The sequence below is a fragment of the Mastigoproctus giganteus genome, chromosome 1, assembly GCF_048544385.1.
Source record: "Mastigoproctus giganteus isolate SK-2022 chromosome 1, ASM4854438v1, whole genome shotgun sequence".
In the NCBI taxonomy this organism is placed as follows: Eukaryota; Metazoa; Arthropoda; class Arachnida; order Uropygi; family Thelyphonidae; genus Mastigoproctus; species Mastigoproctus giganteus.
Genome location: NC_143575.1, coordinates 271,469,035 through 271,487,912, shown reverse-complemented (window position 1 = coordinate 271,487,912; position 18,878 = coordinate 271,469,035). Strand labels below are relative to the sequence as shown.

The 18,878-nt window shown below is 35.7% G+C and overlaps 1 protein-coding gene across 1 annotated transcript in view; it reads right to left on the bottom strand.

The window, feature by feature from the left end:
• LOC150091994 (uncharacterized) overlaps window positions 1-18,878 on the bottom strand; it is a 105,084-nt gene that overhangs the window by 28,813 nt on the left and 57,393 nt on the right. Inside the window, exons 7-9 of the mRNA XM_090370740.1 lie at window positions 18,290-18,463; window positions 10,483-10,555; window positions 5,571-5,691 (exon numbers count right to left, since the gene is read on the bottom strand). Of these exons, the coding sequence (XP_090226866.1) occupies window positions 5,571-5,691; window positions 10,483-10,555; window positions 18,290-18,463 (368 nt within the window). The remainder of the gene's footprint in view (window positions 1-5,570; window positions 5,692-10,482; window positions 10,556-18,289; window positions 18,464-18,878) is intronic.

Below are 18,878 nucleotides of genomic sequence, written 5' to 3'. Positions count from 1 at the left end.
GGCTCATTTTAACTATCTCAAAATGTTTTTTTCGGACTTGCACTTCTGATAACCTCTTCCAAACTCATCAGGGATCATGGCTCTCCTTTTTTTTTTTTTGATAAGCCCGACTCCCCGTCACAGGCCATAAAACTATGCACCGAAATAAGAAATTTAATTTCAACAATATCAAAAATTGTTTGGCTACTAAGTAAATCAGAGTGAAGAATAGCATTTGGTTTTTATTTTGGGCTGCACCATTGTCAGCCCATATGACAACATGTCTAGTGTTAGTTATTTCTGAAGACATTACCTTGAAAAAACATGTGATTTCATTTCCTCCCCACCCAGAGATATCCTCATGCCATATACATATGTAACTGTTATTATTTGTTAAGCCATGTATGCAGAGATTGTAACAAGACAACTGGTGCGAGTAAAACATTCTGGAATTTAAAAGTGTAGGAACAAACAGTACTTGCTGTATATCCATGGCACAGAGGGCAGTTAGGCTACCAGGCAACTGACAATCAATGGTATCAGTTTTCGTTATGGTCTGAGCCTTTTCTGTTTTTTGTTAATGTACCTGCAGTTTGTTATTATTGTTACTGTTTGCTAGCAGGAACTGAAGCAGCTTTTATTGCAGCACTGAGCTTATCACATTCTGGAATTTGTAGTAAATGAATGGAGCCTCCAGACCTGTATGCAGTACTCAAGGTGTGGCCTGACCATTGATTATAAATATATATATAAATAAATATATTGTACACTGGAGTTCAAAGAAAGCGCATCACCCATTAAAATTGTAATTGTTGTCCGAATAACATAAGTATACGGCAATATTTCTTACAGATTGCATCAGATAAGATTAACATGCGTATGTGATAACATAATATTGCATCAGCTGTTATGTTCGGCTATATAAGCACACTCTGCAAGAGTTGCAATCATTCCTTGCTTGTGTCAGGATGGCGAGTTACATGCAATTGATGCCACAAAGAAAGAGTGCTATTGTTGCTTTACATCAGGAAGCATGTTCTTCCTGTCATATTGCTTATAGAGTGTCTTGTAATCAGTCAACAGTCAGAAGATTTCTCCAAACTCAATAATACTGCTTCTGCTGATAGGAAAAAAGTAACCGGATGCAAACATTAGCATTAGTAAAGGCACATGATGCAAGAAAGAAAGCTTATATAGCATCAGCCAAAAAAAAAAAAAAAAAAAAAATCCTTCTCATTTCACCCATCCACTCACTCCAAATGTTTGTCTAGTTCTGCTTTGAATTTATTTAAGCTATCAACTTCTAGAATGACAGATGGAAGTTTGTTCCGACAATCAACCACACACTGGCTAAAGGCAAACTTCCTGAAAGTGCGGAAGTAAAAATTCGGCACTCAGGCAATTATTCTGAGCAAGAGGAAGAATCGCATCAGCATTGAGCATGCTCAAACCATTCACGGCTTTATACACCTCAATCAGATCACCTCGCAGGGGCCTGGTTCCAGACACTGTAATTTGCAAAGCTAAGCAAAACTTAATTAATCTTGTTGCCCTTCTGTACTCGTTCCAGCAGCACTACGTCCTTCTTAAAATAAGGCCTCCAGAACTGTACTCAAGGTGTGGCCTGACCACTGCCTTATAATACAAAGGGATAATCACCTTTATTCCTGCTAGAAAAATTCCTGTATATCATTGACAAGATGCCATGAGCTACTCTTGCAGACCATCTGCACTGCCAAGAAAACTTCATATCTGCCTGCACAATTACCCCCAGGTCCTTTTCATTCTCTACCACTGTCACTGTAGTACCACACAGTTGATACGTTACTCTGGGTTACTGCTTCCCATATGCAGTACTTTACATTTGTCAATGTTCAATTTCAGCTGCCACCTCTCAGCCCATCTGCTCAACTTTTCTAGATCCTGTTGCAGCAGCAGCGTACTATCATTAGTGTCATTAACAACTCTGCCGACCTTCATATTGTCTGCAAACTTGGACATTAAGCCTGATATACTATCAGCAATATCATTAATAAATACAGAAAACAACAACAATGGACCCAACACTGAACCCTGAGGGAGTCCACTAATAACATTAGTCCACAATGAGCAGTGTCCATTGATTACCACTCTCTGTCTTCTCCCACTCAACCATCCCTTTATCCATAGCAGCAATTTGCCTCCAATGCCATACTGCTCCAATTTGTGCAGCAGTCTTTCAGGTGCAACAGTATCAAAAGCCTTTTCTAAGATCCAAATATATGATATCAAAATTATTCTTTGCATCCAGTTCCTTTGTGATCACATCATAGTATCCGATCAAATTAGTCAGACAAGACTTCTCCTTAACAAACCCATGATGTGTCTGAGCCATAACTGAAGTTTTGTCTAGATGATCCTGCAGTGCTTCTTTAACCAGTGGCTCCATTATTTTCCCTGGAACAGAAGTTAATTAACAAGTCTGTAATTACTGCTGTCACCCTTTGATTGTCCTTTGTGAATTGGGGTCACATTTGTACTCTCCATCCATGGGTACCTCCCATGAGTCTAAGGAAGCTCTCATAATTATGGCTAAAGTTATATCCAGTTATATTAAAGGAGGTGGCAAAGCCACCTCCTTTAATATAACTGGATAGATTCCATCCACCCCACGTGCCTTTCTTATGTTTATATTCAACAATTTCTCCTCCTCTTTGCTCTCAATTATTACAAAATAATTTAGCTCACTGTCAGAGTTTAATTCACCTCTGGCATTCCCCTCCCTGAGTATCTCCTCCTCGTGTGTGAATGTAGATGAAAAATATTCATTTAGTTTCTTAGCTACCTGAGCAGGATCATCAACAGTTGAACCATCGATATCAAGTGGACCATTCTGTTTCATCCCCTTCCTTCTAGGATTTACATAAGTAAAGAACTCTTTGCTGTTTTTCAAACAAGTCTCTACGCCAAAACAGGACCATGTTTTGAAGCTTATGCCTTAAAAACCATAAAGCTTCTTCGTCTGAGCTGAACAAAGAATGGGAAGAACATACAGGAGTGGTAGCAAGTGCAGTAACAGTCAGAAGATGCCTCTTCAAAAATGGACTTTTAGCACGTCATCCTCAGAAGAAGAAGAAGCCCCTCCTCACACAAAATATGAAAAGGCCCAATTAATTTGGTGTAAGGAGCATGTCAAATGGACCCTCGAGCAGTGGAAGTCAGTTATTTTCTCAGATGAGAAGAAATTCAACCTGCCTATCTCTAATAGGAGACAAACAATTCACTGTAGACATGGTGAAGAATACCATCCAGCCTGTATAGTGTCTACAGTGAAATTCCCTACTAGCCAAATGATATGGGGGTGCATTTCGTATCGCGGAATATCGTGCAGTTTAAAAAAAATAAAAGGTTCTGTTTGTTGTTGTTTGTTATCTGGTTTTTAGGAGCATTAGCAACTAAGACCATATTGCTCCGGGGATATGCGGTGGTCATTCCCTGACCTTTCCGCATCCTCTGTATTTGGTGGTCATGAGCTCGAACCTTGGTCTAATCAAGAAGCGTTTGCTACATGCTGCTGCTCATACCCACCTGGCTACGGAGGCACCATAAAAGGTTCTGTAAATGCCAATGGCTGGCAAAAAGCTGCCAACCATTAGAGGCCATTTCAACCTGCCAAGTAACTGGCAGGTTGAAATGCTAGCTGCTCCAGAGTTTCAGGACAACTCTGCTCCTTGTCATTGGGCAAAAAGGTGTTAAGTAGACACTTCTGTAGTTACTTTAGCTTCATTTCTGCATTAGCGTTTCAACAGTAGTGTGTTTACATTTGTTACAGGTGAAAAAATGGTTGGAAGAACAGTCCATTACAACTCTTAGCTGGCCAGGAAACAGCCCGGACCTGAATCCTATAGAGAACTGTTGGCCTCGTGTGGAATCTGCAGTTGCCAGAAAGAAACCAAAGACCCTTCATGAACTTCAGGAAGCCATAATATGTGTTTGGAACCACAAACTATTAACTTCAGAAATTGATCTATTCAATGCCTTGACGGTGTGCTGCTGTCATCAGAGCCAGAGGCGATTCAACTAAATATTATTGTTTGCACCTGGTGAACTTTTCATTTTTTTTTTTTTTCATTTAAAATGATAAACTGTAGCAAACTGAGGGCTTCTGATAACATTTCAGCCATAATTGTCATGTATACCAAAACTGTTGTATAAAGGTGGCGAATGCTCATTTTGGAATATTTTGAGAGCACCTGTCAAATATTACTTTGACTTTGCCTTAACTATTAATAAATATCTTTTATTTATATTTCTATTTGTGATGCTAGTCATTAATGTAACCTTCCATCACAAAAAAAGGGTACGAAATGTGAAATTCCTAAGTGATGCACCTTCTTTGAATACCAGTGTTTATATAAATAAATATATAATATATATAATATTTGTAAAATAATAAGAGGAGTTTACCTCAATATATATAAATATATTTATCTCATTCTCAATTATTACAGAGATATCACCATTTAAAATTATACAAATGCTTCTTGCTGAAAAGTGGACAAATGAATTCAGAGCACAAATAGATGAGAGTAGTTTTTTATTAAATATGTCACCCACTGGCTAAAGGCAAACTTGCACACGTCTATTCTGCAACCATCCTTCTCAATTTGAATTTATGCCCCTCATGTGCATAGTCTGAGTAAGAGGAAGAATCTCATCCACACTGAGTTTATAAATCCATTCAAAGCTTAAACAAATCAGATTGCCTCACAGGTGCCTAGTCTCCAGATGCTGCAATTTGCAGAACTAAATCCTTTCTTGGTAAGAGCACCCCCTTAGTTCCCCCCACCAATCTTATTGCCCTTTTCTGCATCTGCTCCAGCAGCTAAACATCCTTCTTAAAACGAGGCCTCCAGACCTGTATGCAGTACTTAAGATGTGGCCTGACCATTGCCATATATAATGGAATAATTACCTTGCTAGCAAAATTCCTGTATATCATTAACAAAACCCCTTTTCCTTTTTTTTATTTAACCACTTCTCAGCAATAATCATTACTTAACTATAATCCCTATAGCTTCTTAAATTTTTTTCCATGAATTTGACTATAGTATTTTGAAATAATGTAAATATTCAAGCTTATTCATTAAAAATTTAAAATTTTTGGTACATCATTTCTGGAAATGATAGAAATACAAACTCAATTAAAATCAAGATTACATTCAGATACAAAGATTATTTTGAAAATTAATGACAATTATCAAATCTTTGAATATTTTGTGTGTTGCAACTAGTGGGAATGAGAGAAGTGTCAAACAAGTGCATTTTAATTTGCTCCTCACACTATATATTCTTTAATTATATTTGTCTTCTAAATGAACAAATTCTGTATATTATGTGAATACAGTCAATTCTTCATGTATAATTCCTCAATTACCTTCTACAGAAAGCAACAAGCTTTCATTAAAGTATACTTTATAAAAAAAAAAAAAAAGGAAATAAGAAATACCAAATTATATGAGATTAATGAATTTTCATCCCACGGCAGTATTAAATACTAATAATAAAAGGGGGGGGAAGAATAAAAAGCAAATAAAAAAATTTAAAAGTACCTCTGCTTAAGTAACACTTCTTTTTCCTTTTGTTTTTTACTATCTGTTGATCTGTCTTTTCCTTCTTCTAATAATGAGGATGGTGATACAGTTTTGTTGGATTTTTTTGATGTTCCTTTTTCTGAAATTAATAGCTTAATTTTGATCTTCCTTTAAAACAGTATTGTTAAGAAATAAAAATATATGGTATATACAGGGTCCTCAACTTACATTGGCTCAAATTATATTGATCTGCACTTATGTCACAAGTAAATTTCCAAATGTTATTATTTATTATAACATGACCTACATTTACAGCATAACATAAGTCACCCATTCTGCCTGCCTGCCTGTCTACCTCCTGATGGACACCACTGTCAAAAACCACCTGGTATTTTTGGAATTTTTGATTTAATATTTCATCTTAAAAATTCATTTTAAGTATTTTTGGCTTATTTCATTTATAATGGCTTATAAACAAGAAAAGATTATTACTTACTAATTTGCACTTCCTAGATGATAAGCTTCTTGTTACATGTGTTATCCAGTTATTCATACTCTTCAGTGAACTGAAGAGTATTGCTGATTTGGAAAACATATGTAAACTCAAACAAATAAGCATACTGTGCAAAGAAAATATAATAGGATAAATAAAACAGAGCTATAATGCTCAATGTGTCCTACATTTATATTAATATACAGAAATAAAGAGGAATTTACCTCGATGCTTTTTTGTGGAATGCCTCACTACAATACTCTTCCAAATTCAATCAGATGTAAAGTTTTCACTCAATGGCTTCCTTCCCTCACAGACATATGAATGGTCCGACGTATCTGCGATCGTTAGTCAAGATCTCCAACCTGACCACCAAACCACAACCACATAACCCTGAGAGTCAGAAGGCATCTTGTCTAATATTAAAATCAATGAAACGATCATGGCATATGAAAGTTAAAATTTTAAATTAGCTAAAATAATTTAACTCAATTTTGAATAACTTCTCTTCCTCCTCCTCAAAATTGAGTTAAATCATTTTAGCTAATTTAAAATTTTAACTTTTATACGCCGCGATCATTTCATTGATTTTAATGATTTTGATATTAGACAAGATGTCTTCTGACTCTCAGGGTTATGTGGTGGTGGTTTGATGTGTTGGTGGTCAGGTTGGGAGATCTGGACTAACGAACGTGGATACGTTGGACCATTCATATGTCTGTGAGGGAAGGAAGCCACTGAGTTATAATTTTACATCTGATTGAATTTGGGAGGGTATTGTAGTGAGGCATTCTACAAAAAAAGCATTGAGCTAACTTCCTCTTTATTTCTGTATATTAAAGAAAATATATGCACATGTAAATACAGTTAACATATATATAAAGCATTTACCATTCATATTGGTAGAAATATTATATCTGTATCACATATCATATCTGTAGAAAAGCTTCGTATTGGACCATTAGTCAGGAGCATAATCCCCTAATATACAAGGTGTGGCTATTAAATAACAAGACTGTTGCAATAAAATAAATATAAGGAAATATTTTGTACTTTACAAGTTATCAGGTATTTTTGCATTGGACTTGCACATACTGTGCAAGTCCAATGCAAAAATACCTGATAACATTAATTCCAAGCAGAGAAACATTTCTGGAAGTCATTTCTGTAAGCCCTATGCTGATTGTTTTTTTTTTTTTTTTTAATGTCTTCAATCGCCTTAAAATGGGTTCCCTTAAGTACACTTTTCAGTTTAAGCCCGGTGAGTAAGGTGCATGTTCACTCATACAAGTGCACGCAGAGATTTGTTTTTTGGCTAAAAACTGACAACCAGAGATCACATCTTGATGGTGTATCCAACCATCTTTCCATAATTCAGGTCTCTTCCTTCGAATTTTTTCATGCAGCCTTGTCAGAACTTCAATGTAGTATGTTTGATTGAGAATTATCTACAGTGTATCTACACCGATATTATATAGATACAGTTACATATTTATGTATTCATAGCTGAGAAAGAGACACACACAGAGTTTGTTTGTTTGTTATTTGGTTTTTAGGAGCATTAGCAACTAAGGCCATATTGCTCCGGGATATGCGGTGGTCATTTCGTGACCTTTCCGCATCCTCCGTATTTGGTGGTGACGGGCTCGAACCCCGGTCTAATCAAGAAGCGTGTGCTACGCACTGCTGCTCCTTCCCACCTGGCTACGGAGGCGCCTACACACAGAGTCAAAGGCTTCTGTATTTTATTTTATTTTATCAAAAGAAGCGAGCGCAGCGAGCAAAAACCCTAGTTTTATACATTAAAAAACAACATCTTTTGAAGATGGCCAGATGAGTTTAAATAATTTTTTCCCCTGCATAATCTATAATGTTATCAAAACTATTTTTGAATATACATTTATTAATAATGTCGGTCTTGAGCTTTTATCTACAAAGTAATTAAAAAAGTCTCAACCAGGAGATGAGTTTCTGATGTTAACCAGAAATAAATTTTTAACTACAAAACAAAGTAATTGATGCAGTTGAGAAAATTCTTGATCCTTGAAGTTTGTCAGACATTCTCTCAGGTATGGCAGTCTAGGGTTTTCTACCTGAGAGTAGTCTAAAACACTGATGGAACTGATATTGAAGTGACACCTGTGAGTCAAGTGGACTGAATCTCGGTGAAGTCTGGGATAAGTGAGATTCGCCACACTTACCCTTAATATCTTCATAAATACTTGTTGCTTTTGCATGAATGGCCATTAGATTCAGGGACACTTACTTCTGAATCTGATTTTCCATCCATATTATTAATTGCTTTTCCATCTTCAATATAGCACCTGAATGCTGTTTTGTGATCACTATTAATCACAAAATGATCAATTCCTTGACCCTTTAAAATGTTCTTTTACACATGCACTGTCCTTTAAAATAGCATTCACTGTTGAAGCAGCGAGACCTAATTCCCGTGCAATAGATGACAAACTTTGTCCTGCTTCATACTTCTTAATCATTTTCATCTTCATTTCTAAATCAATTTTGTTCCATTTCCTAGCATTGCCACCACTTGCACTTTCCCTTATTCATTGTAATAAGTAAATGGGAATGAAGAGAACATTTCAGTGAAGGGGAACACATTTCACCATAATACCATAACGTAAAAACTCACTCAAATCCAGTCATCGAGATTATCACAAATGCAATAAGATCGAGTTTACTATCTGTTTATAATTAGATGCACTAATAGAAAAGCCCAATAAATCAGAAAGTGCAAATTGTTTTATGGTTGTGACCTCCAGAAATGTTCCTTAGAAAAATATCAACAAAGCCGTTCAAAATTGATTCTTATAACAGAATACATGATAATGATGAACGGGTAGTGCTCCACCATTACAAAAATGGCCTTTTAGAGAGATAAATAGCTGTTATATAGTGAAAATTTCAACTTCCAAAGTCTTGGAACGAATTACAAAAAAAAAAAAAAAAAAAAAAAAGCGTTTTTGAGTTCACATTGTGATGTTTTCACAATGCCTTCTGCGGGATGTAAAATACAATTGTACCGGCCGGCAAAAACTTATGTAAAGTCGAATTTATGGAAGTCGAGTATTACATAAGTAGGGAAGTGCCTGTACTTTAAATCTTAGGTGGCAGGATGGTGGGTCAGGTCAACTTGCTTTATAATACAGTCAATTCTGGTTATTTGGGACACATTGGGAATCTTGCATTTTGCCGTGATTAGCGGCTGCTCCAATTATGCAAAGTTTCACGTAAATAGTTAAAAATACAGTGGATCCCCGCTTTACAATTGGTGCACTGTACAATCAAATCAAGTTACGATGGACTCACCATAGTAAAGTACCGTTCACTATACAATGTGTAGTAAGCGCCGGTCATTGTGATCACGTTTGTAAATTAAATTTTAATTCTATTAAACAGTGATTCTAATTAGGAAAACAGGAGGAATATTATCCACAGGCTATAAAAGTGAAGGTATATTAAGCACAAATTTACCCTTTATTACCTTACGATTTAAAAAATTAAATGATATGTGAAAATTGGAAGAATATACATGATAATCGGAATAATTATTACGTACTGTAATATGTACATACTAACTAGTTGACATTTCTGTTCACTGAAATTTGTGGGTTGGGGGTTAAAATTTAAAACAGTAAAAAGATAAGCAATAACAAAGAACACGGCACACACAAATTGCAAGTAACATGATATGTGCAAGTGAGAATGGAGTAACAAGTTATGAAGCTTTAAAAATAGGAATGAAGAGAAGATTCTGAAAATTAATTTTTTTATATGATTGAAGATTTCATGAAAGTGTAAACACGTTTCACCATAATAACCCACAGAATTCCAGCTGTCGGTATTATCGCAAATTCAATAAGATCAAGTTTATGATAGATTGCACTAACAGAAAAGACCAATAAATAGGTGACTGTTAATTGTTTTTGTTTTATGGTTATGACCTCCAGAAATCCGACTGAACCATGACGTAAGGTTGGAGACAATCGTAGGGTAATCTCCATGCTGTAGTCTCCTGCCAGTGGCATAGCTACCATGTAGACAGGCAAGGCAATTGCCTCCGGAGCCCGGCGACTTTGGCTGTCTCCTGTTTTTGCAATTTTCATTAATTAAGTAGTGGCCCGAACATGTTCTTTGCCTCCGGGCCCGAAAAAGGGTAGCTAGGAGACCCAATTAAGCAAAGTAAACCACGGTTATTTTCTCAATTGGATTCTGTTCTCTAAGATTTTTCCCAATTAAGCAGCTAACCCGATTAACCAGTGGCCCAAATAACCGGAATCCACTGTATTATACAATATGTAAAACTTTTTTGTTTCTTTGTTTTAAACTATTCAAAGGATACTGAAGGATAACTATTCAACAAATAATTTGATATATTTTTCTTTTACTGTCTGCTATATTTCTGGCAAAACTCACCTGCCTGCTTATTGAAAAAATAAGCAACATCTTTGCTGGAATGTTCTTTTTTTTCTGTTTTCTTTTCTGAATCCTGAAAAATGATGCATGATTATCTACTTTCTTTAGTCAGAATCTTAATCTTCTACATTACTCGCAATACTAACTTACTTGAATAATACAAATTCAAGAGAAAAAGAGAGAATTATATAGTTTAACTAACCATTCTCTAATTTTTGAAGGAGAAATTATCATTACAGAAAACACTGAAAGATCAGCGTACAGTGCCATTTAAAAATTAACCTTCAAAGCTACACGTCACATCTTAGTGGTTATTACAAGACCACTCATGTGGTTCGGCAACATCTTTATTCTGTGTAAAATTATAGCTGGCAATTCTCAGCAACAATTCAAAGCAGCACATTTAAAACAAAACAACCACATGTAGTTTTTTTTTTTTTTTTATTATTCTTATTGTTATAGTCAGTAGTGGTAAATGACAGAAGGAAGCAAGCTTATACAATACAAGCCAAAAAAAAAAAAAAAAAAAAAAGACCCACCTCATCTGTCTATCTTAATCTTCTACATTATACCCTCTAATAATCTGTCTAATCCTTCTTTAAATATATTCAAACTAACCACTTCCAACATCAGATGGAAGTTTGTTTCAGCAATCAGTTAAGTTTCTCCATTAATATGGGAGACCTTGCATATTAGAATAAAGTGAGTTTACTTCAAAGTCCACAAGAAGCAGGCCAAAAATACAAAAGAATTCTATGCACACAAAATGCAATGTAATTTGAATACAAGTGAGGTTGGAATTTTTCTAGTTTTCCAGCGATATCATATAGCCTGACATAGTATTTATTTATTTCATTTGAGAATAAAGAAATAAATCACATAGGCAGTTTCTTTTTTACTTTTTTTAAATGTTTTATTATTATTGTATATATTTTGTTGGCTGATACAGTTAAAGCCCTATAGCTTCCTTTCAATATATGGCTAATACCAATAACCTTAAAGATGGTTATTGGTAGAAGCCACAAATAGCAGAAGTAGCAGAAGTCACAAATATATATTTAACTTATTTATACATTTCTGTTTTTAAATTGTTGTACTATTTGGGAGCATCAGGATAGCCTTACATATAAAATAAAAGATACATATAAAAACAACAAAATTAATGAAATTTTAAAGAAATCTGGAGAAACTGGCTGGAGAAATTGGCAAAACTACTTATTATTATATAAGTACTTAATTTTAAATAAACAGGGTGGTTTACGTATATTACAGCAAACTGTGATAGGAGATTCAAAGCCCTACGGGTATGTAACAGATTGCAATATCATAGTATATCACCTCCATGTCCTGTGGTGGTCAGTCTGAAAATATTCAATTTCCCACGAAAGTTTAGATTTTATGTGGGTGTGTGTGGTACAGTTTATTGCGCAGTCGTATCAGGTTTTGACCATGTCGTGATAGTTAACCTTGCCACAGGCAACGTCACATTCTTTGATTTCCTGAGCGTGGGCTGGTGTTGATTGTAATTTAGAGCTTGTTGTATTATTGTGGGAAGCAGATACAAGATGATATCTAACCATGCTAAAATGATAGAAATAAATGGTAATAATTGACATGGTGTTAATTAAAATAAAATGGGAAAAGATGGGGTGATAGTTATTAAAATTAAATTAAACTTAAATGTAAATTAAATGTAAATTAAAATTCAAGTAGTTCATGCTCCATAGCCAACCTCTATTTGCACTTTTATGAAAATAAATATAAAGAAGACATCATATACTACAGGTACATAGATGATATACTAGTCATCAACCATACAGATTTCGATAACATAGCTAAAAAAATCTATCCCGGAGATTTGACTAAAGAAAGAACCACAGAAAGCAACCTACAAGCCACCTACCTAGACAGTCAAATCAAGATAACAAACGATTTTGTATACACCAAACACTACAATAAAAGAGACCTGTTCGGCTTCCCAGCAATTAAACTAACAAACTGGGAAACGTTATCAGAAACCAAACATACGGGATTATACACATATGCAATAGCCCAGAAAGCATTATAACAGCTTTAATAAAACTGAAAAATACTCTTATCAAAAACAAAATACCTGACAATTACATCAGACACCATATAAATGCAGCCGAACAAGCTAAACTCATACAGCAACCAACTCACATTAGTCCTGATAGAATCATAGAAAAACTTTTTTCCATGGAACATAAATAACTCTAATTAGAGCTATAATTTGGCCCTCTTTTTGACCCCAGGTTAATTGTGCATGGGTGTGGCTCGACAACTATCCGCACAGTACCTGGATGTCCAAATTCATATTTCCCCACCAGGAATGTAAATACACACGTCTACATCACCATACAGGTATAATGCATTTCCACTAAATCGAGATTTAATTACAAGTACGAAAACACAGAGTTAATATTCACAATGAAAGAAGCTGTATATATTTGTAAATAGTTATCCCCAAGGGCACATACAGGGATGTCATGCCTTAGAAAAGCATTGCCAATCCAAACCCTACGGATAACACATTTAATTTTTATTTAATTTTAATAAATATCACCCCATCTTTAGATTCATGGGGTGAAGAGGCTTCACCCTCATGTGGTGAAGAGGCTTAGAGGGGAACAGGTATCCTGTGTGTTATCAGACACTCAGCCTAAAACACTGATGGATCCAATATCTCTCTATTACAGAAGATTTAGGAGAAGTCCAGTTGGCCTGCTTCCCTAAAATCCACTCATGCACACCTTCTCAAGGGTAAGCCCTGCTACGTCACTTAGGTGGCAATGAACGTGTACAGTGGTTCTCTTCAAGATGCCTGGTCAGCGTGAAGAGGAAAAGACCAAACCCTCCAGCATATGACAGCACGACGAAACAAATGGCCCTCAGTCCTCAGCAGCTTTCACTCCCCCTCTTACTGCAGCGAGAGGATCAGAGTGGAAGCAGAGGGTGCTAAGAATCTCTGGGTACGATCAGGCTGCCATGCACGGAAACTGAACTTGGCCTGTTATATCGTAAGATCACACATCAGTGAAGACAGGATATTAGAGCTGGAAAAGGAATTAGAAAATGTGAATTGGAATATCATCGGTTTGGCTGAAACAAGAAGAAGAAATGAATCATTTATAAGTTTATCAAGTTTATCAAGTGGAAATCTACTGTACACCAATGGATACAGTGAAAGGAGTGAAGGCGGAGTTGGGTTTCTGGTCCATAAAGATTTAAAAAGCAACATTTTGGAATTCAAAAATACATCACCAAGGGTGTCAAGACTAATACTCAAGATTTCTAAGAGGTACAAGCTAAAGGTTATAATGATTTATGCACCAACATCGAGCCATGATGATGAAGAGGTTGAAGAAATGTACACCGAAATTGAGAGTCTTCTAGATGAGCAGAAAACCCACTACACTATTATTACGGGGGACTTCAATGCTAAGGTTGGAAAAAGACAAAACAGTGCAGAAAGGGGAACTATAGGAAATTTTGGAATTGGTGAAAGAAATGAAAGAGGCAAAAGACTTGTGGAATTTTCAGAATCTCAAGGATTGTCAGTAATTAACACTTTTCTCAAGAAAAGGGTGAACAGAAAGTGGACATGGAAGAGTCCAAATGTATTAACAACTAATGAAATCGACTTCATTCTCACTAACAGAAGATATATTGTGAATGATGTTACCGTCCTGAATAATGTAAATGTTGGAAATGATCACAGAATGGCAAGATGTACACGATATAGATGTAGGAAAGGAAAGGAAAAAACTGACATGAGTAAATAATACAAAGGTCTTTGAGATAACAGAAGAGGAGAAAAAGCAGTATGTACTGGAACTTAAGAACAAGTTTGAGCTTCGGCAGACTGCTCAGGACCAAGATATCGACGAGGAATATTACAACTTTCTGAAAGTGATAAAGCCCAAGAAACCTATAGGGAAAAAGAAATCCAAAGAAGAAAAAATTAGTCAAGAAACACTTGTCATGATGAATCGAAGACGACAAATGAACAGCAAGATAAACACTGACAAGGAAAAAATTGAGTATACTGAGTTATGCAAAGCCATTAGAAACAGACTCAGAGAGGACATAAGAAGATTTAACACAAGAAAGGTAGAGCAAGCATTAAAGGAAAACAGAGGATTTAAATCAGCAGCCATGAGCTTTAATACAGAAAGACAAATGATACTGAAACTGAAGAATAGCGATGGTGTGCTTATAAACAGCAGAGAAGGCATAATTCAAATAGCAGAAGACTACTATAGAGAATTATACAAGGAGCGAGGGAATGATGCCAGCAGTGGGGAAGATGGATTGAAAATTAGCAACACATACGACATACCAGATATTCTTCCTGATGAGGTAGAACATGCATTGAAGAAAATGAAGAATCGGAAAGCCTCGGGGAAAGATGAAGTTACTGTAGAGTTGTTAAAATTGGGAGGAAGAGACATAACACAAAAACTGGCAAGGCTCTTCACAAAGTGCATTAGAAAAGGTGTGATGCCTAAGCAGTGGAATAATGCAATCATAGTTTTGCTGCATAAGAAAGGAGATAAATCAGAAATTGGAAATTATAGACCAATTAGCTTGTTATCCCACATCCACAAGTTGTTCACAAGGGTCATTACTAACAGATTAGAAAGAATACTTGATGAGAATCAACTGAAAGAGCAAGCTGGCTTTAGGACTGGATTCTCAACTATGGATCACCTTCATGTAATATCACAGCTAATGGAGAAAGCAAATGAATATAAAACACCATTATGCCTGGCATTTGTGGATTATGAAAAGGCATTTGACTCCATACAGCATAAGGCAATGTTTCGGGCACTGGAAAGACAAGGCATAGATACCCCACATATTATGATTTTGAAGAAAATATATGAGAGTGCTAACTCCTTTATTAGACTAGACAAAGACAGTAGGAAATTTAAAATCAAGAAAGGAGTTCGACAAGGAGACACAATATCTCCGAAGCTGTTTCCTGCTGCCCTTGAGGAAACTCTCAGAAGATTAGACTGGTCGCAGAAAGGAGTTAATGTGAATGGAGAGTACCTAAACCATTTACAATTTGCAGATGACATTGTGGTCATAAGCCACGATCCCAAAGAATTAGAGGAAAACCTTAATCAGTTATGCACAGTTACTAAGGATTTTGGACTAAAGATGAATATGGCTAAAACAAAAGTAATGATGAACAAGTATGCCACAGGAAGGGAAATAATGTTTGGAGGAGCAGTAACTGAAAAGGTGGAGTCATATACTTATCTGGGACAAGTTATTAGCTGTAATAATGATAAATGGCTAGAAGTCAAGAGAAGAATAAATTTTGGATGGATAGCATTCAGGAAATATAGTCACATACTGAAGAGCAATATCTCAGTTTGCTCCTAATTGATGTAGCACTTTCGAATTTCGCAAAGTGGATTATTTGAACACAACATACATTAGAAGGTCGGTAAAAGAGTTGATAATTGATGGGCAGCATTCCGGCAAACAAATTTTCTGTTTATATTATGTGATGACCACACGGTCAGAGATCCTTAGCAGTCACCGACTCATCTGCCAAAAACCACAGTAAAACAATAAAAGTGATGGGGAGTAAGTCTATTTGTCAGCGGAGTTTATCTGTTTATTGCAGTTCAGAACAGCATTATGACCGTGGATAGTGAATTTATTCGGCTTCTGGGCTAAAACAGAATTTCTCCCTTTGCGATGGCATCAAAGCGTAACAAGCAAATATCTTCTAATGATACTTTTTGAGTAGCCGTTAGTTGTAATCTGTTAGCTTTGTATTGTTACAAATATTGCAGTTATGTGAACAATGCACATTTCAAGAAAGAAAGATATTCATAGCGGATGATTTTTTTTCTTTCTTTTGATGCACCAGTTTCGAAGTTTATAACGCAGCTATAAATAGAAATATTTTCTCGAAATTTGGTTAGAAGATCAAACCCAGGAAACTGCTGTTCTGATATTGTTTACTAAAAACAATTACAATAAAGCAAACTTTTTTTTTTTATCAAATGCGCATTGCAGTGTTATCAGTTTTACACCAGTTTTTCCCCATTTCCAACAGATGAATTTCCTTGATCTTCTGTTCGTAGGAGCAATACACTGTTGAAGATAGGATATACGATCTGTTCACCTTCCATAAACTGTTATTGGTACTGTATGGCTTTATTGCTTCTTATGTCAAAAACAGTCTTTTGTTTATTTACACTTCTCCCTTACCGTCTCCATGTAGCTGTACGGGTGACGTGATATATACTTCCCACGCTTCACTCGTATTCAAGTGGAGTTGTTTATCAGAACTGCTCCTCTCCGTAAAAAGAAATTCACGCGCTTTATACCAAGAAACGAATCAAGTGTCGGGTTTCATAAGCTCTAGGCTGGTTAGGGCGGGGGTAAAAAATTAATTGAAAAGGCCTAAAAAATTGCATACGTGATGTCACATTTTTGTCATTTGCGTGAAATTCAATAGAAGGTTTTGAAAATTTAAGTGGGAAAATTCAAGAAAACAGTTCTGGCTCCAACTATAGCGAGTTTCAGCTCTGTAATTAGAGTAAAAATTATATAATTAACTTGCTGAACCCAGTTGGGGCTGGTATGTACCCTAACGGACGGGGATACGGTTAGTAAAGGCATAAACCCCAGGGGCTCACATCTGGTGAGTATGGGCTTAGCAAGCCCAGGGTCCTGAGCTGGATATCATTATTTTTCTCTTTCTTGGTGATTTCCTTCTGCTTCCAACTCTTGTTCTCTTTCTCTTTCTCTCTCTCTCTCTCTCTCTCTCTCTCTCTCTCTCTCTCTCTCAGGGTAACAAAGAAATTTTTTTTGGCTGGTGCAGCAAAAGCCTCAGACTTCCTTGCACCATCTGGCTAATAATTATAATAATAATATGATTCAAGAAAGCAAGATTACACAGCTTCAGCCCAAAAAAAAAAAAAAAAACCATTATTTCGCCCGTTCATTCATTCCAAACATTTGTCTAGTTCTTCCATGAATTTATTTAGGCTATCAACTTCCACAACAACAGATGGAAGTTTGTTCCAGCAATAAAACACCAACTGGCTAAAGGCAAATTTGCGCACATCTATTCTACAACTGTCTTTCCTTAATTTGAATTTATGCCCCCCTCAGGTGCATAATCTGAGCGAGAGGAAGAATCCCATCAGTATTCAGCATGCTCAAACCAGTCAAGGCCTCATACACCTCGATCAGATCACCTCAGAGGTGGTTAGTCTCCAGACGCTACAATTTGCAGAACTTCCTTTCTTGGTAAGAGCAACCCTTTGTTCCTCTCATCAATCTCGTTGCCCTTCTCTGTACTCATTCCAACGGCTCTATATTCTTCCTAAAATGAGGCCTCCAGACCTGTATGCAGTATACTCAAAGGTGTGGTCTGACCACTGCAATACAGATTTATTTCTAAAGGTAGAAATATTAACAAAACATCATATCTGGGATCTTCTACCATCGTTGGAATTACTTCATTTCTGCAAAAAAAATTCTAGAAGCTAGGCTAGCAATGGAAAAGTGTATGGCAGCAGAAAGAGAGTAATGAAAAAAGGTGCCATTTATATGGCACCTTTTTTTGAATATTAATACTATCTAATTAATTAATGCTATTACTTAATAATAATTACTACTAATTAATATTACTACCATCAGAGTAGTACAAAGACTTGATTTATTGAAACTCTGTAAACCTATCATACATAAATTAATAAAAAAAATAATAAAAAAAATTGACTTTATACTATATACATATATATACATATACCTCAATTTTATCTTTCTGAGACTTTTTTTTCCCAACAACATTTACATTTTGTGTTTTGTGGGCATTATCTATACCTTCTGACTTTTCATTAGATACCAGCTTCTCAGTTTTAGGAGGAGTCTTCTTCAACAGTGGTGTATTAAATAGTTTATTCTGTTTCTCTTTTGAAGAAGCCTATAAATGAAACATGCTTTGTATTAATTCTATTGTTTGTGGAATCTACAACTATTGTAAATTATCCATGGATTACTCTGAGAATATTAAAAAATTAACTATATGTTAATCAACTATTTTACTGACAGAAAGTTTTAGAAAAGTTACTTTTCTTTTGACATTTTAAACTATTTCAACTATTCTATTTTTACTCCCACCTCACTGTGACTCTCCAGGAACGAAGCTTACTTTTGTTAGTAACCTTGTGTAATGTCATAACTAAACTAATAACAAAAATCATAACACAACACTGATTTTTTTTCTTGGATGAGCTGCATAATTTTAGTGAATTTTTATGCTGATTGCAAAAAGTTCCACCAGCCACTATTTTTTCAGAATAGTACATTTGTAATTTCTTTTTTTGGGAGGAAGGGGT